We start from the raw sequence: 18,786 nt of genomic DNA, 5'->3' as shown, positions 1-18,786 counted from the left end.
TAAAAAATCCAGAAGATTTTGTTTGTTTGTTTTTGTTTTGAGACTGGACCTCACTCTGTCACCCAGGCTGGAGTGCAGTGGTGTGATCACAGCTCACTGCAACCTTGACTTCCTGGACTCAGGTGATTCTTCCACCTCAGCATCTGGAGTGTGAATATCTGGGACTATAGGCATGCACCACCATGCCTGTCGACTTTTTAAAATTTTTATTTTTAGTAGAGATGGGGTTTCCTCAGGTTGCTCAGGCCTGTATCGAACTTCTGCGCTCAAGGGATCTGCCTAGCTGGGCCTCTCAAAGTGCTGGGATTACAGGTGTAAGCCACCATGCCTGACCAAAAATCTAGAACTTTCATGACTCAGTAGGATAGATGTTTTTGGGGAAAAAAATTCACTTCTCTATATGTGAATGTTTCATAAACCATAAAGAACTAAACAATACACAATGTTGTTTGTATTGCAGTGTCCTGTTGGCTTCTAGAATAAATTGGCAATGTCATAAAATGTGAGTCACTCAACATATTAAAATACACATTTTTATTCACTGTAATTCAATTTGAAATGTACATGGAAAGGAAGTCAGCTTTCTAAGAAGTTATCACAACATATATAATAGACATTAAGTCAACAAAGATAACAAACAAAATTTTTAGAAGTCTTCCCACAATTTCATCTTCTAGACTTTTGGGAGGAGTAGTAGAAATTAATATCCAGTTTTTACCAGTCATATCCAGAACACTCCCGCTCCCTAGGAAAAAAGAGAAAAGTATCCTCCAATGAACACATTTATAATACTGATTCTTTCAACGCAATCTAATATTTCCACTATAAAAAGATAGTGACCTAGGTAAGTCTTCCAGGGAATATTCCATACCTATTTGTAACCAATCAATGAAATAAAATATTTTTCTCCCATTTATTTTGACCACTTTCTGTCAAAATCACCTTTCTTTCTAAAACAAACAACTCAAGGAACTTTCAGAGTGGCCATTCCCTTTTCATGTTATCTGTAGTAAGTTTATTTATGAAGTATCTGCAGTCATTTCAATCATTTTTATTGGCATTGGTGAAGCTGCTATTCCTCTAACTTGTAGTATTGATGTTACCAGGAAGTAAGAATTTGAAGACATGGAAGAAGGCAGGTAGTGATCAAAAAAAAAAAAGGTGTTTTTCTTTCCTCAAGATTCTGTCTGTCGGGTGGATCACGAGGTCAGGAGATCGAGACCATCCTGGCGAACACCGTGAAACCCTGTCTCTACTAAAAAATACAAAAAACTAGCCGGGCGAGGTGGCGGGCGCCTGTAGTCCCAGCTACTCGGGAGGCTGAGGCAGGAGAATGGCGTAAACCTGGGAGGCGGAGCTTGCAGTGAGCTGAGATCCGGCCACTGCACTCCAGCCCGGGCTACAGAGCGAGACTCTGTCTCAAAAAAAAAAAAAAAAAAAAAAAAAGATTCTGTCTGTCATGTTTTGGTCACTTACTAAGACATCAAACATTTAATTTCCTCCACATTTCTGTATTAATAAAACAGGTTTTTTAAAATACCTGGAATTTGTGGTCTGCATTCCACATCGTTGGAACAGTTTACCAAATGTCTGTTAGGCAGGGCATTTAGAAGCATTCTTAATCCCTTTTAAAGGGGATGCAAAGGCAAATAAGCAGTTTTCAAAGCCTTACACCAAAGTTCCCCATATATACTCAATTTAAAATGAACGTCAATATCAAAAAATGTGGCAAGATTTGGGTAGGAAAATACTTCATCTACTATTTTCACCCCAAAATAAAAAAGGGAGGTAGACTTTTAAGAGAATAAGAAAGAGGGAAGGGGAAAGAGATGAGTACTCTGCCAATGTTGTCGTCTCCCATTTTGAGCGATCTTCATAATTTCTGTAATAAATTGCTCCATTCCTAGAGAAGGGAATTACTTGCCCCAAATTATGCAACAATCATTAGCAAAAGAAACACCTAGAATTTTCCCTGCATGCAACAATTCTTTTTGCCTGTGTTTCAGCGACAAGGAGCAAAAATAATACATGGGTTTGCAAAGTGATTTTCCTTCCCTCCAGAAACCTCAAACTCCAGCTTGTGTTTCTTCAGTCTGTGGCTCCCAGGGGTACCTTCAACTCTCTCCAAAAAGAGTAAGAGAGAGACTGAAATAAGAAGCGAGGAGGGGAATAGACAATTGGTGAGGAAGGAGGAGTGAGTGAGTAGAGACCCATTTCTTACCTGAATTAATCCCAGCTAGTGGTAGGTAACACGGCTTCTCAGTTTTCTGCTCTTGCCAGAACAAAGTGCATTCAGCACAGGTGGTCTCTTAGCAACCTTGATTCCTGTGTCAAAGCATAGCAAAGGTTTTACTGGACAGTGAGGTAGTGTAGGAAGTGAAGGGGCAGGGAGCCTACACAGAAAAACTTCTAAAATCATTTTCAAAACTAGATCGGAAGGAGATGTCTAAGAGTGAACTTTTGAAAATATGACACTTTAATTTCTGTTTATCCCAGAATCGTATAGCTTAAAACTGAACATTGGACAGAAAGATTAAGCTAAATTCTAGGATTTTCCTGGTAGGGCAAACATTCACCACACTTTTTAAAGAAATAATTCCTGGCCAGGCACGGTGGCTCATGCCTGTAATACCAGCACTTTGGGAGGCTGAGGCCTCACCAGATCACAAGGTCAGGTGTTCGAGACCAGCCTGACCAATATGGTGAAACCCTGTCTCTACTAAAAATACAGAAAAATTAGCCGGGTGTAGTGGAGCACCCCTGTAATCCCAGCTATTCAGGAGGCTGAGGTAGGAGAATGGCTTGAACCTGGGAGGCGGAGGTTGCAGTGAGCCAAGATCATGCCACTGCGCTCCAACCTGGGCGACAGAGGGAGATTCCATCTCAAAAAAAAAAAAAAAAAAACTCCCTAAAAATTATTTGAAACCAAGGCTTTAATATCTTCATGACAAAACAACAATTACAACAAGAAAAACCTTCGTATGTAAGTGACCGTAACTCATGAGATTGTGGGTCTATTTTTTAAGTACAGTAATCCCTCAGTACCCATGGGCGATTGGTTCTAGAATACCCCACAGATACAGTAACCATGGATACCAAAATCCATACATGCTCAAGTCCCTGATATAAGTGGTATAGTATTTACATATAAACTACACATATCCTCCCATAAGCTGTAAATCATCTCCATAAGTTACTTATAATACCTAATACAATATAAGTGCTATGGAAATAGCTGTTATGCTGTATTGTATACAAAACAATGACAACAAAAAAAGTCTGTATATATGCAATAGACACAGTTTTTTCAAAATATTTTCGATCCGTGGTTGGTTGAATCCATGGATATGGAACCCATGGACCTGGAGGGCCAACTGTATTATGTTTTAATATTTTGTATCATTTTTACAAACAAATTAGAAAATGGAGGAGTGAATTTATTACAAAAGACAAGGCTATAAAATCTGATTGCTGTCTCCTTTAACCATGTGCAGTCACACACTGCATAATGACTTGAGTCAATGAAGGACTGGCAGTAGCCCCGTGAGATTATAACAGAGTTGGCCAGGCGCAGTAGCTCATGCCTGTAATCCCAGCACTTTGGGAGGCCAAGGTGGGTGGATCACAAGGTCAGGAGTTCAAGACCAGCCTGGCCAAGATGGTGACACCCTGTCTCTACTAAAAATACAAAAATTAGCCGGGCATGGTGGCGGGCACCTGTAATCCCAGCTACTTGGGAGACTGAGGCAGAGAATTGCTTGAACCTAGGAGGTGGAGGTTGCAGTGAGCTGAGATCGTGTCATTGCACTCCAGCCTGGGCGACAGAGTGAGACTCTGTCTCAAAACAAAACAAAACAAAAAACAAAAAACAAAACAAGATTATATAAGAGTTGTAAAACTCCTATGTCTTAGTGAAGTCATAGTTGTTATGTCATAGCACAATGCATTACTCATGTGTTTGTGATGATGCTGCTATAAACAAACCTACGGCACTGCCAGTCCTGTGAAAGCACAGCACATACAAAGATGTATGGTACATAATACTTGATAATGATAATAAATGACTGTATTAATAGTTTATATATTAACTATACTATACTTTTTATCATGATTTTAGAGTGCACTCCTTGTACTTATTTTAAAGTTAACTGTAAAATAGCCCCAGGTAGGTCCTTGAGGTATTCCGGAAGAAGGCCATCATTATCATAGGAGATGGCAGTTCCATGCATGCTATTGTCCCTGAAGACCTCCCAGTGGGACAAGATGCAGACGTGGAAGACAGTAATGTTAATGATCCTGCCCCTGTGCAGACCTAGGCTAATGTGTGTGTTTGTGTCATATAAGAAAAAAAATTAAAAATTTTAATAGAAAAAAGCTTATAGAATTAGTATATAAAGAAAGAAAATATTTGTGTACAGCCTTACAATGTGTTTGTGCTTTAAGCTAAGGATTGTTATTGAGTCAAAACATTAAGAAAATTAAAAAGTTTATGAAGTAAAAAATTACAGCATATAAAATTTAATTTTTTTTCTTTTTCTTTGTTTTCTTTCCTTTTTTTTTTTTTTTTTTTTTTTTTTGAGACACAGTCTGCTCTTGTCACCCAGGCTGGGGTGCAATGGTGCGATCTCAGCATACTGCAACCTCTTGCCTCCTGGGTTCATGAAATTCTCCTGCCTCAGCCTCCCGAGTAGCTGAGATTACAGGAATGCACCACCATATCTGGCTGATTTTTGTATTTTTAGTAAAGACGGTGTTTCACCATGTTGGCTAGGCTGGTCTTGAGCTCCTCCCCTCAGGTGATCCATCTGCTTCAGCCTCCCAAAGTGCTGAGATTACAGAGGTGAGCCACCGTTCCCAGCCTATTTCTTTATTCTGAAACTTAACTTGTTACTGATGAAAGAAAAAAACGATAAATAAATTTAGTGTAGCCTAAGTGTACAGTGTTCATAAAGTCTAGAGTAGTGTACGGAAATATCCTAGGCCTTCACATTCACTCACCGTTCACTCAGTGACTCACCCAGTGCAACTTCCGGTCCTGCAAGCTCCATTCATGGGAAATGCCCTATACGGGTGTACCACTGTTTACCTTTTATACCACATTTTTACTGTACCTTTTTTATTTTAAGTTTTTATTTACTTCTTTATTTTATTTTTAATTTTTTTGAGATAGTATCTCACTCTGCACCTAGGCTGGAGTGCAGTGGCACAAATACGGCTCACTACAGGCTTGACCCCCCCAGGCTCAAATGATGCTGCCACCCCAGCCTCCTGCATAGCTGGGACTACAGGTGTGTGCCACCATGCCTAGCTAATTTTTTGTATTTTTTAAGGAGATGGGGTTTTGCCACATTGCCCAGGCTGATACTGAAGCCTTGAGCTCAAGCAACCCACCTGCCTCAACCTCCCAAAGTGCTGGGATTACAGAGGTGAGCCACCACACCCAATCTATTTCCTTATCTTGAAACAGGAGCTTGCTCTGTTACCCAGGCTGGAATGTAGTGGTGTGGTCATAGCTCACTGTAACCTTGAACTCCTGGGCTCATTCAATCCTCCCTCCTCAGCCTCCTGAGTAGCCACGGCTACAGGTGTGCACTGCCTTGCCTGGCTAATTTTTAATTTTTTGTAGAGACAGAGTCCTGCTATGTTGCACAGGCTAGTCTCGAACTCCTGACCTCAAGCAATCCTAGAGAACAGGAGTGCGATTGTAGCTCACTGCAGCCTCAAAGTGCTAGCCTCAGGTGGTCCTCACCTCCTCAGTTTCCCAAAGTGCTGGGGAGCCACTGCACCTTGATGATATTAAAATGTTTAAATATGATTATAACTCATACTCATGACCACCCATTACACTCCTAAGTGTATCCCCCACCAGAATGCATGGCTATCTGCCTACCAAGACACATATCCAAACATCGTAATAGCTTCAATATGGAAACAACTTAAATGCCATTAGAACAAGGATAAATTGTGGACAGTCATATAATGGAATATTATACAATAATAAAAATTCAACTACAGCTATAGACAAAAACAATGATGAATCTTACAAATATAACATTGAATTTTAAAATACAAAAACAGGTGAATCTAACAACGATAGCACTGAATTTTAAAAAGCAAGGCACAAAAGACAACAGTGTAAGTACATTTATATAAACTAGAAAAATAGAGTTAAAGTGCATGGTTTAGCGGTATATATATGGTTGATAGTAATGTAAGTGGTAAATTTATCAAGAAAAGAAAGAGATTTGCTACCACAAAATCAGAGTAGGCCTGACTTTAGGGAGTATAGGGGAAGGAAATAGGCAAGAGATTCTAACAATGTTTCATTTCTTGTCCTGGATGGTGGTTATACTAGCAATCACTTTTTAACTATTTATTAAACTGTACATAGAAGCTTCATGTAATTTCCTTCCTTCCTTCCTTCCTTCCTTTCTTTCTTTTTTCTTTTTCTTTCTTTTCTTTCTCTTTCTCTCTCTTTCCTTCTTTCCTTCTTCCTTTCCCTTCCCTTCCCTTCCTTTCCTTTTCTTTTTTTCTTTCCTTCCTTCCTTCTTGCTTGCTTTAGAGAGTCTCACTCTGTATCCTAGCTTGAAGTGTGGTGGTACAATCCTATTTCATTTCAGCCTTGAACTCCTGGACTCAAGCAATCCTTCCACCTCAGTCTCACGAGTAGCTGGGACCACAGGCACATGCCACCACACCCAGGTAGTTTATTTTTATTTTTGTAGAAACAGGGTCTCACTATGTTCTCCAGGCTGGTCTTGAACCCCTGGCCTCCAGTGATCCTCCTGCCTCAGCCTCCCAAAGTGGTGGGATTACAGACATGAGCCACTGTACCTGGCCTTCATGTGTTTTTCTGTATGTATGTTAGACTTCATAATTAATATACTAAGCAAAATAAAAGACCAGAGAGAAATACATCCAAATGTCACTAGTGGCCATAGTTGTGAAGTTGGGTGGAAGGAATTTGGGTGATTTTCGTTTCCCTTGGCTGTTTCCATTTCTCACTGCCCACCCCTGCTTGCTGTTTCCTTTTCTTACATTCATTCATTTAAAACGATATTGCCTATATAACTTCAGAACACTAAGGAAAGTAGTCTCAATACTGCTAGTCTTCTTCCCTCTGATATATTTCAAAGTAATTTATACTGACTTTATTTTTGTCAAACCAATCATTATAACAAATATGAATGAAAGGAAAATTACATTTATCAATGAAACATTTTAATGAAAGTATGTAACTTCTATGATAAACAAGGCAAATCTCTTCCACCATGAGGAACAGGAACCAGGGGTTCCTGTTTGCTTTTTGCCCTTGATGTTGATCTGTTTCTAGATCTAGATAATTGGAAGGACACAAATTTGTCTCATCACAAGTTTCCTAACACACCCAGATTTTACTGTGGATTAAAATTATGCATCACATGGTGCTTGGATTTACATTTTGCTCATTAGTTTTCACTCAGCTAGAATCATGGTAGTAAGTGTTTCTTCTTTAGGATGGAAGGGGCATTTGTTGGAGAGAATAGCTATTTAACAGCAGTAATTTTCAGGATAAAATATTTCCTAGTTTTTTTATCTGATAGAAACATGTACCAAAAAATATACACAAATTTTAAACAAGTTAGGACACCTTAAAAACTATGCTACAACTTACTGAATGTGTTTATCTCAAGACCTTGGTCTTATCTTGAACGTAGTGTTTTAACATCATAGTTAAAATGACATGACCTCCCGTTTCTGATATGACAGCTGGGGTTATTTTGGGTCAAATTTTTTTTTTATGTTGAAACTTCAGCTGACAACAAATAATTTCCCCTCCCATGTGAATGCCTCTGCCTTTCTTTTCCTCATTTCTAGAGGCCATTGGGAGTCACTTTATTATTTCATAGAATGTTGTACTGAAAGTAGAATGGATACTCTCATCTAGTTTATAAATCTTTACTTCTTCCTTTGATTCTATCAAGATTCAGGTCCAAGATTTCAGTATCTAATTCGAATTGACCTGTTCATTTCTTATTAGATAGTTGAGGAGTGGTATCCCACAGAGTTAGACAAATGAGAGTAGCAGTAACCTCTGGTTTCTAGGAGCTGGACTTCCTTGTATTCTCTGTTCTTCATTCTGCCACCAGTTTGTAAGCCCTTGCCTTTGAAGCCAACTCTGACTCCAGGGCCATAAGAAGAATGTATTTTCTAAATGGCTTGGTCCTCTGGCAAAAACAACAACAAAACAACAACAACAAAACTCCCTCTATTATATAAAAGTATTACTAGTTCTGAGACTTCACACTTTTCTCAATTTCTCCTAACCTCTAACATTTCTCTTTATTAAGTGTAGATTTTTGGTTAGGACAAAGAACAGAATGAATATACTTCGCAAAGTCTCTTTTTCACTCAAAAGAAAAACACTTTTCATTGGATTCAAGTTTATAGTCTTAAACACATGAGTCACACTTCAAAAATATTTTCTTTTTTGATAAAAATTTTCTAATCCTTCTCCTTGTTTCAATCAATGTCTAACAGTTAAGATAATATTGATAGAAGTTCCCTGGAGATACATGTTGAAAAATGAGACACAGTTGAAATCTGTCCACTTTTGCTTAATAGGCCACTTAAGTAAATAATATTATAATAACCACCATGTATTGAGGGTCTATTATGTGCTGGGCACTGCTTTTGCACAACTGGGAGATGAAGGACACTGAGTATTTTGTGCCATAGTTTAGAAACTAATCCAGTACTTCAGCTTCCAGACGCCACGCTCTTTCAACTATACAGATTTATTCATGTTTTCAAATGAAAAGTTACTATTGAAATTATCTACATTATAATGGAAATTGACTATACTGGCATGGAAACATCACATAATTATTAATGGACACTCTCCTTCTTCAGTCCTGGATCCTTTCTATATATGTGAGCTGGTTGTGGAACAATGGGATGGAAGGGTTCACAGTTACCCCTCTGGGTCTGATAACCCCAAATTTGCGGGAATTCACTTTACAACAGTTAGTTGCTAATTTATTCACATCAAAACAATCTGTCCTTTGTAAATGGGACATTGCCCAGATCACAACTGTGAGCTCACTATTTAACAACAAATCTAGCTGAAAGTACAGCTTTTTTTTTTTTTTTTTTTTAGACAGAGTTTCATTTTTGTTGCCCAGGCTGGAGTGCAATGGCACGATGTTGGCTCACTGCAACCTCCACCTCCTGGATCCAAGCCATTCTCCTGCCTCAGCCTCCCGAGTAGCTGGGATTACAGGCATGCACCACCATGCCTGGCTAATTTTTGTATATTTAATAGAGATGGGGTTTCTCCATGTTGATCAGGCTGGTCTTGAACTCCGAACCTCAGGTGATCTGTCCGCCTTGGCCTCCCAAAGTGCTGGGATTACAGGCGTGAGCCACTGCGCCCGGCCAAAAGTACAGTTTTTATTATTTATTTTTATTATCTTTTACTATCTACTGTATTCATATTTATTGGTTTTTTTTTTTTTGAAACGGAGTCTCGCTCTTTCACCCAGGCTGGAGTGCAGTGGCTGGATCTCAACTCACTGCAAGCTCCGCCTCTCGGGTTTACGCCATTCTCCTGCCTCAGCCTCCCAAGTAGCTGGGACTACAGGCGCCCGCCGCCTCGCCCGGCTAGTTTTTTGTATTTTTTTAGTAGAGACGGGGTTTCACCGTGTTAGCCAGGATGGTCTCGATCTCCTGACCTCGTGATCCGCCCGTCTCGGCCTCCCAAAGTGCTGGGATTACAGGCGTGAGCCACTGCGCCCGGCCAAAAGTACAGTTTTTATTATTTATTTTTATTATCTTTTACTATCTACTGTATTCATATTTATTGTTATTTGTTTTTAACTGCTTGTTACCTTACAGCTAACAAGTTTCTCCCCTTGATCTCCTTAACATTAACTAAGCTGAGAAATAATAAGAATGCTGCCAAGACATGGTGTTTGAGAGATGGGTCTAGAATCAGACTGACAGAGTTTAAATCTCAGGTCTGCCACTGTACATGACACCTTAAGCAAGTTACATTAACTCTGTGCCTCAGTTGGCACTTCCACAAAGTGGGGATAATGGTACCTGCTTCTTGGGGTAGCCTGAGGATTCAATGAGATAACACTCATGCCTAGAAAGTAAACATTTAGTAAGTGATAGTGTCTACTATTAATTACAGTCTAGCATATTACTGTTACATAGTAGCTCTTGAATGAATCATTCTTCTCAAGTTCTCTTTAAGCACCTAAATAGGCAAAACTGTTAAACTCCTATTCATCCTTTGAGATTCAATGTCACCTCCTCTGTTATCCAATCTGACTTCCTTAGTCAGAATGTATTTCCCACTTGTCCGCAACATGTTGCCAGTGACCACACTGTATCATGGTTGTTTACATGCAATACCCCCATAGTCAGTGATGCTTTCCTAGAAGGTAGGGGATGGCCTTATTCATCCTAGATTCCAGGGCCTCACAGTCTCCGACACTAATTAGTTCTCAAAAAATACTGACTTGACTATACTTAAAGCAGAAGCTTTCTGGGAAGAATGAAAGTTCACTTTGTCCAAATGACAATTACAATAAGAAAATCGTACGTAGTAAGTCTACTTTTCCCAGCAAATAATTTTAAAACTAAAATCCCAAAGTTGGGTGCTTGCAACTTGTCTCCCTGTGGAAAACATCTCCCTTTCCCACAAAGTATATGTTCAAGACAACTGTCTTTTAGAGACTTGAGAAATCATATGGGAATTATGTCTTACTAATGCTTTTCCTTTTGTTTTGCTTTTTGTTTGTTTGTTTGTTTTTTGCTTGTAATTAGGGAAGCAAGTCAAGTTGCTGGAAGGCAAGAAAAACTTGGCACAAAATCTAGAGGGTTTTAGAATGGGATGATCTGTTGGGACGGCCACCATTTCTGCAGCATACTGGAGGTTTGCCCTCACTAAACTCAAATTCAAGTAATTTGGGGAAATTTGGGCATATGCAATGGTCAATGAATTTTTTGTGTTCTGTAAGCTGCTAAAATTTGAGTTCAAGCTGCATTTTCTGAGCTCATTAAAGTCCCCTTCAATTCTGCCCAAAGTTGAATTATATGAATTATATGAGAAAGAAATTTAACACATATCAGAGAAATTAAGTTATCAATGACATGAGCCTTGTATCATAGAAAGCTTGTGCAGGAATAAAATAATGCATATGACTATGTTTAAATGATGGCAGGCATTATTCTTGCACCTTGTTTCCTGATTAAGACATGATTTTGAGGCAATTATTCTCTTTCCAGCTAAGAAAAACAACAGTGGGGAAAGATGGGAAGTACTAACGAAATGTTGGTATAGAGAAGATATTGGAGCTTTTGTAAACTTCTCATTAGACAAACGAGGCCCAAAGAAGTGCAAGACTTGTCTGAGGTCACACAGTGACTTTTTCCAAAGCTAGTGCCACAATTGCCTCAGCAATTTTCTGATATTTATGATAGACTGGATTCTCCATTTCACCAGAGTCAGCTACGTGAGGAGAGTCTGCCTTCATCACCCTCCAACATCTTTGCTTCCAGCCCATGTATAACCAGAGTCCAGAGCAAAGTAAATCACAAGTGAAAAGTGGAAAATGTGGCAGGTCAGGGCCACAAGGCAAAGAATTTGACAAAGTGGACTTCGACTCAACAGAGAAACATGTTTGTTACAGATGGTCGGTCAGCAAGGTGGAGTGAGGAGACAGTGCAGGATCTGAACCGGATGGAACCAGTTTGAGATCCTGGCTCTCACCAGTATTAACTCTGCAGCCTTGGACAAAGCACCTAACCTCAGATGCTACCTCATCTGGAGAACAGAGAGAGTAATATCTGTCTTGTGGGGGGTCTAAAGGACTTTATTCGTAACTGAAGCTCAGAGCCTTCTACATACACTTTGATTTTAATCTCATAAAACTTTATGAGGTGGAATATTCCTACCACAATTTTCTTACTCGAAAAGATGGAAACCCAGAGAGGTTAAGATAGCTCTCCAACGTTACACACGTAGTAAGAAGTGACCAAGGATTTTTATGGAGATTTGTTTGGTTCCAATGCCCACGGCCTTAGCCACTGCAATATATCAGTGAGCCAAGAGGCCGGGCATGGTGGCTCACACCTGTAATCCCAGCACTTTGGGAGGCCAAAGCGGGCAGATTACCTGAGGTCAGGAGTTCGAGAACAGCCTGGTCAACATGGCAAAACCCTGTGTCTACCAAAAATGCAAAAATTAGCCCGGCATGGTGGTGCGTGCCTGTAGTCCCAGCTACTTGGGAGGCTGAGGCACAAGAATCGCTTGCACCTGGGAGGCAGAGGTTGCAGTGAACCGAGATCATGCCACTGAACTCCAGCCTGGGTCTCAAAAAAACAAAACAAAACAAGCAAACCAAAAAAGTAAGCCAAGAGCCCAGCATGCTGCCTGACACTCAATAAATAGTGCCTAGTTAAATGAAGCAGCAGATTCAGAAAAACGGCCACTTCCTTGCAGCCCAACCATGAAGAGGGATGGAGTGGCTCGGTTAGATGAGAGGAAACAAATAGCCTTTAAGAGATGGAAAGCCCAGAGAAGCTGAGGCAGACACACAGACACATGAGCAGCGGGGTGTTGGCTCGTGTGGCAGCATTCCTGAGGGTCCATATGATCACCCACCCGCACCCTGTGGGAAAGCAGGTTACAGACCTGTCAGGAGCCGCTGTGTTTCTCTTCTCTTCAATGGCACCTCTCTTGCTCTCTCTCTCTCTCTCTCTCTTTTTTTGAGATGGAATTTTTCTCTTGTTGCCCAGACTGGAGTGCAATGGTGCAATCTTGGCTCACTGCAACCTTCACCTCCCAGGTTCAAGTAATTCTCCTGCCTCAGCCTCTGAGTAGCTGGGATTACAGGTGCCCACCAACACACTGGCTAATTTTTGTATTTTTAGTAGAGACAGGGTTTCACCATGTTGGACAGGCTGGTCTTCAACTCCTGACCTCAGGTGTTCCATCCGCCTCGGCCTCCCAAAGTGCTGGGATTACAGACATGAGCCATCACGTCCGGCCCACTTGCTTTCTTTTTAGGTCAACATCTGTTCCGTTTTGGCTTTCCCAAGCCGTTGATGGCCATGCTTCAAATGTTTGAAGTAAATGTTCTGGCCCTAAAAAGAACATTTTTTCTACATATGAACAAATATGACTTCTTAATCATCCACTGTCAGGACTCCTGAAGGCTACAGTTTCTAACTGCCATATTCTTGCCCTAAACAGATCATACACTGCCCCTGAGATGACATGAATTTACTCAGTTATGGGCACTGAACATTAGGAAGTATTCTGGAATTGAAATAATCAAAATGTTATCAACCATCTCCCTGCCAGGTTTTCCAGCCCTCTCCATGAATCACAGTTGTGATGCACTTTTACAAAGCGAGATGAAAGGCCTGGAGCCCTGGCTGGGTATCAGCTGTGTAAGGTTTCCACAGAGAGCCCCAACACAGCAGTGCCAGCAGACACTTGTCCTTTGAGTGGTGTGAGGATGCAGAAATGGGACTAAGGGGGACTTGTTTGTGTTTTTTGACCTGCAGAACTCAGATATCCAAACAAGTGTCATTCCCATTTGGAGTTGGTGAATGGAGGGGAGTGGGGAAATCTCTGGACTTTTTTGAGTACTCACAGGCATTTGGCAGAAACTTTTAAACTGCCTACTTGGCCTGCAACACACAATCCTTGGTATAAATTCACTGGTGGCAATGTTTTTTATGTTTTTAGGTGCAGATTTGATTTCTGAGACAAGCTGATTGTTCTCTGGAGTCAAGTTTAGCTGAAAATAAATGGCTAGGCTGGAGAATAGAATTTCAAGTTTAAATGACAGACTATAACCAGCTTTAGAGTAGAAATGATATCTCCAGCATTTTCCACAGAGCTTGGACAAAGTAAGTGCTTAATAACATATTTTTCCCCCCATAGGGCAGATGAGGTGTGACTTTAAAAGGTGTTGCTCTTCTATGCGTCACAAAGTCATTACTTAGAAGGTGATACTTGGCCAGCTGTGGTGGCTCACACTTATAATTCCAGTACTTTGGGAGGCCCAGGAGTTTGAGACCATGCTGGGCAACATGGCAAAACCCTGTCTCTACTAAAAAAATATATATACAAAAATTAGCTTGGCATGTTGGTGCACACCTGTAGTCCCAGGTACTCGAGAGGCTGAGGTGGAAGGGTCACTTGGAGCCTAGGAGGTGGAGGTTGCAGTGAGGTGATATCAAGTCACTGCACTCCAGCCTGGGTGACAAAGTAAGACTCTGTCTCAAAAAAAAAAAAAAAAAAAAAAGGTGATACCTAAGGAGGGGGACTGAACCATGACCAAGCCCATTCTGAGTTTTATAGACTCCGTTTTTGGTTAGCACATGGTGTCTTGCACATGCTAGGAATTAATTACATATTTGCACAATTAAAGTTTGTAGAGGAAAACAAAAATCCAGTCATATCTCCTGAGTTACAGGGCAACACTTTGGAAAGCAGGTATTGAGACGACCCTTCTTTCGGTCGCATCCAGACACACAGAATCTAATGTGGCATGGGTGGAAACCAGGCCTTTGGAAACACAGAAAGACAGAGCAAAAGAAAAATGTTAGAATGCTGATTGTAATAGAACAGATATGTTTATGGAAATAATAGTTTATATTTTGAAGTTGTTTTGGGAGGTTTCTCATCATCGTTGATCTTAGCTGTAGACTTAATACCTTGATTGCTAACAATATACCATCCTCCAATCCACCTGTCCTCAGCATTTGCATGGTTTACACTATTCTAAAAATGAAGTTATTAAAAGTAGTAAAAGTTGAATATTGCCTCTACAGTTTAAATTCATGTTTCCCATCAAAAACCACATTTGGAGGCTCTGGATTTAAATTGGAAACAAATGAGAGATAATTAGGACAATTCAGGAAAAACTCAAAGAAGGAATTTATAAATGTGTTAAATTAACAGTCACTGTCACTATACTTGGCTACTTATATACATTGAGTAAACCCCACCACGTTGTAAAAGAGACTATGATTCTCATTTTACAAATGAGTAAACTGAGGCTCAGAGTGGTTGAGTACTTTCTTAGGATCACACAGCTTGTACATGGTCCAAGCCAGGGCTCAACAACAAGCCCACATCTGCCTCCTTCTAATTCACTGTCATGCCTCCCTTACGCATTTTATTTAGAAGCCTGGTGCACATGTTCAAGAATTGAACATACGTAACCAAAGCAGAAAGCTATATTAGTCTATGGTCTTGAAGAAGGATTGGAGTGTCAGGTTTCAGCCCTGCTCAAGAGAACCAAGCAGGGCATTGGCCTTTCTGGGCTTCAGGGTCCCCCTTTTCTAGACAGAAAACATAGTGATCTACTTTGAAGGACTCTCAGAAGCAACCAGTATAAAGAAGGCTGCAAAGACAAAGCCTTTGGCTAAAAAACAAGGAAGCAATGAATCCATGGAACAAGACAGGTGCCCTCTCTGATCCAAACCTAGAACAAGGGGGAAGAAAACAAAAGTGCCCAGGTTTCTTGTCCAACTACTCCTCCCCGCCAAGTCCCCCACGTATACTTTTCATATGTGAAAATTCTCTTTGCAATCACTGGAATTCTATTTGGAGAGAAAATACAAGGAAACAGGAGGTGAAGCTGCAGCCACAGAGCTTGGCCAGGTAATTTATATATCATTAATCCTTTGCTTCTCCTCCTGCCTTTATTTAACCAAAAGAAAATAAATGAGAGGAGTAGAAATGTAATTCATTGATCTCTCTTTGTAATCAGTCTTATAAAAAGTGGAGAGATGTTGCAGGGATAGGAAATAGGCTTTGTGAATCTCAGTGAATTTTAATCTATTACATCTCCCTCCATCAGAAGCACATAAGAGTCACACTAAACTTTCCTCCAAAATCAACATCTTAAAATGCTACATTAAAAAAAACACACACACACAAAAACAAACAAACAAACAGAAAAAACCACTTACTGTTCAGGGGTTCAATACAAGCAAAGTCCAAAGTCAAGGGAATGATCTCTCTCTTTTATGAAAAACACCATATGGTCTTAGTGGATCAGGAGGCTCACTGGTCTGTTATTAATAACTGGCTTAGAGCTTTATGAAGAAACATGAGCCAGAATGTCACGAGAGGAGGCAAGTGGAAAGAAATTGACAGGCACAGGTGGAGTAAATTATAACAAAGATATACTTATGCCCACACAGGAGCTCGAAGAACCCATGAGAAGGAGATCAGTTCCTCCACAATCAATAGGCCCTTATATCAAGTTTTTGAAGATTTAAACAACCCATAAAATATCCTGAATGTCAGCGGGGAACATCACACAGCAGAGTCTGTCGAAAGGGTGGGGGTCTGGGGGAGGGATAGCATTAGGAGAAATACCTAATGTAAATGATGAGTTAATAGGTGCAGCACACCAACATGGCATATGTATACCTATGTAACAAATCTGCATGTTGTGCACATGTACCCTAGAACTTAAAGATAATAATTTTTAAAAATCCTGAAGGTCAAAAAACACCACGACTCATTTAATGTTATACTATCCTTTGCTCTTCCGAACAATTCTTTTCCATGGACATGTAAATATCTTTAAATTGATACATTTTACCTTGTTTACATTGACTCCTCAATTTTAAAAATATATCAAGAAATGGATTTTGAAATGCACATTATCAACTTTTTAAAGTTTTTTTTTACCTGTGAGCAAATTAGCTGCCTTCCCTTAGAGATCCCAAAACAATTCCTGGAAACATATAGGTGCATGTGGCAGCTGGAGGCTGGATCTTGGGATTGTATCATACATAAAAAGAAACCTGTAGAATTCACATGGTAAGAATGGAGGTGTAATCATCACCTTACTTCTGGTTTGCAGTGGCTCTCCTCTGTTGGAAACTTATATTTCTTTTTTTTTTTTTTTTTTTTTTGACACGGAGTCTTGCTCTGTCACCCAGGCTGGAGTGCTGTGGCCGGATCTCAGCTCACTGCAAGCTCCGCCTCCCGGGTTCCCGCCATTCTCCTGCCTCGGCCTACCGAGTAGCTGGGACTACAGGCGCCCGCCACCTCGCCCGGCTAGTTTTTTGTATTTTTTAGTAGAGACGGGGTTTCACCGTGTTAGCCAGGATGGTCTCGATCTCCTGACCTTGTGATCCGCCCGTCTCGGCCTCCCAAAGTGCTGGGATTACAGGCTTGAGCCACCGCGCCCGGCCGGAAACTTATATTTCAAAACATTCCAAATTCTATGCCTCCCCTCCTCCCCCATAAATGACATCAAATTGTTTATAATATTAACAGTATGTCTTTAGACCTAATTACATCAAACCCTGGCTCTGTCCGAAGTATTAAAAGAAACTGACAATTACGTGGCTCGGAGTGGTGGCTCATGCCTGTAATATCAGCACTTTGGGAGGCCAAAGCAGGCAGATGGCTTGAGCTCCGAAGTTTGAGACCAGCCTGGGCAGCATGGTGAAACCCAGGATCTACAAAAAAAAAAAAAAAAAAAAAAAGAAAAGAAAAGAAAAGTAGCCAGGTGTGGTGGCACATGTCTGTAGTCCCAGCTACTCAGGAGGCTGAGGTAGAAGGATCACTTGAACCCTGGAGATAGAGGTTGCAGTGAGCCAAGATCATGCCATGGCACTCCAGCCTAGGTAACAGAGCAAGACTGTGTCTCAAAAATTAAAAAAGAAAGCTGACAATTAGAGAAGTTATTGAAATACCTAAAGATTGTTAAATTGCCTCTTCTTCTTCTTTTTTTTTTTTTTTTTTTTTTTACAGAGACAGGACTCATTCTGTCACCCAGACTGAAGTGCAGTATCATGATCATAGCCCACTGCAGCTTTGAACTTCTGAGTTTAAGCAATCCTCCCACCTTGGCCTCTTGAGTAGCTGGGACCATAGGCATGTGCCACTGCACCCAGCTACATTTTTTTTTTTTTTTTTCATTTTCTGTAGAGATGAGGTCTTGCCTGGTCTTCAATCCTGGACTCAAGTGACCCTTCTGCCTGTGTCTCCGAATGTGATGGAATTACAGGCGTGAGCCACTGCACCCAGCCAACTGCTTCATTCTTCAGGTTCCAGCTGCTTGTCACCCTGGCTCAGATCTAGTAACTGGTCTTTTGTCAAACTAAACCTTTTTCAGCTAAATGCTGTGGTGGATGGGGTGGACACCTCCCTACAGACCTCACATAGTGGAATGTTATTCTACTGAGGCAACTGTGAAAAAGAGAAACTGATATGCTAGTGATGCTCAGTTTAATAGATGGGAGAGAAGGAGTGGAATAGGCATAGAGCCTTTCTTTTTTTTCCCATTCTCTGGTCAATTAAAAAAATTTGAGTATCCACTGAATACATGTATTTTTGTTTATAGAACATATGCATATACTATTATAAATATATCATTTACATCATAAAATACAAATACAATTTTTAAAAGAAGAAATGTAAAAATAAATAGACATTCTAATATTTTCTTACCACACTTCCAATGGGTCATCTTTACTGGTCCCTGGGGCAGGGACTGTGCAGCTGACTGATGAGTGTTCAGAACACCAGGCCCACCACTTATTAGGTGTTGTGGGTTGCATTGCATCCCCTAGAGACATTTTCAAGCCCAAGTCCTCTGTACCTGTGAATGTGACCCTATGTGGAAATAGGGCCTTGCCGATATAATCAAGATGAGATCATGCTGGATTAGGGTGGGCCCTAATCCAATGACCTGAGTCCTTGTGACAAACGGGAAATGGGGACATAATCAGACATATAGGGAGACATCA

At 40.5% G+C, this 18,786-nt stretch overlaps 1 protein-coding gene across 1 annotated transcript; it reads right to left on the bottom strand.

Annotated features, from left to right (window-relative positions):
• Positions 1-514: 514 nt before the first annotated feature.
• Positions 515-16,078, bottom strand: MRLN (myoregulin). The gene is made up of 3 exons (NM_001304827.1): positions 15,985-16,078; positions 2,222-2,325; positions 515-745 (listed from the first exon to the last, which is right to left on the bottom strand). The coding sequence occupies exon 3, from the start codon at positions 723-725 to the stop codon at positions 585-587; it is 141 nt and encodes a 46-aa protein (NP_001291756.1). The 5' UTR covers positions 726-745; positions 2,222-2,325; positions 15,985-16,078; the 3' UTR covers positions 515-584.
• Positions 16,079-18,786: the final 2,708 nt, after the last annotated feature.

The sequence above is a fragment of the Macaca mulatta genome, chromosome 9 (genome assembly GCF_049350105.2).
Source record: "Macaca mulatta isolate MMU2019108-1 chromosome 9, T2T-MMU8v2.0, whole genome shotgun sequence".
NCBI lineage: Eukaryota > Metazoa > Chordata > Mammalia > Primates > Cercopithecidae > Macaca > Macaca mulatta.
Note: the sequence above shows the minus strand (reverse complement) of the source record. Positions and strands in the feature narration are given on the sequence as shown.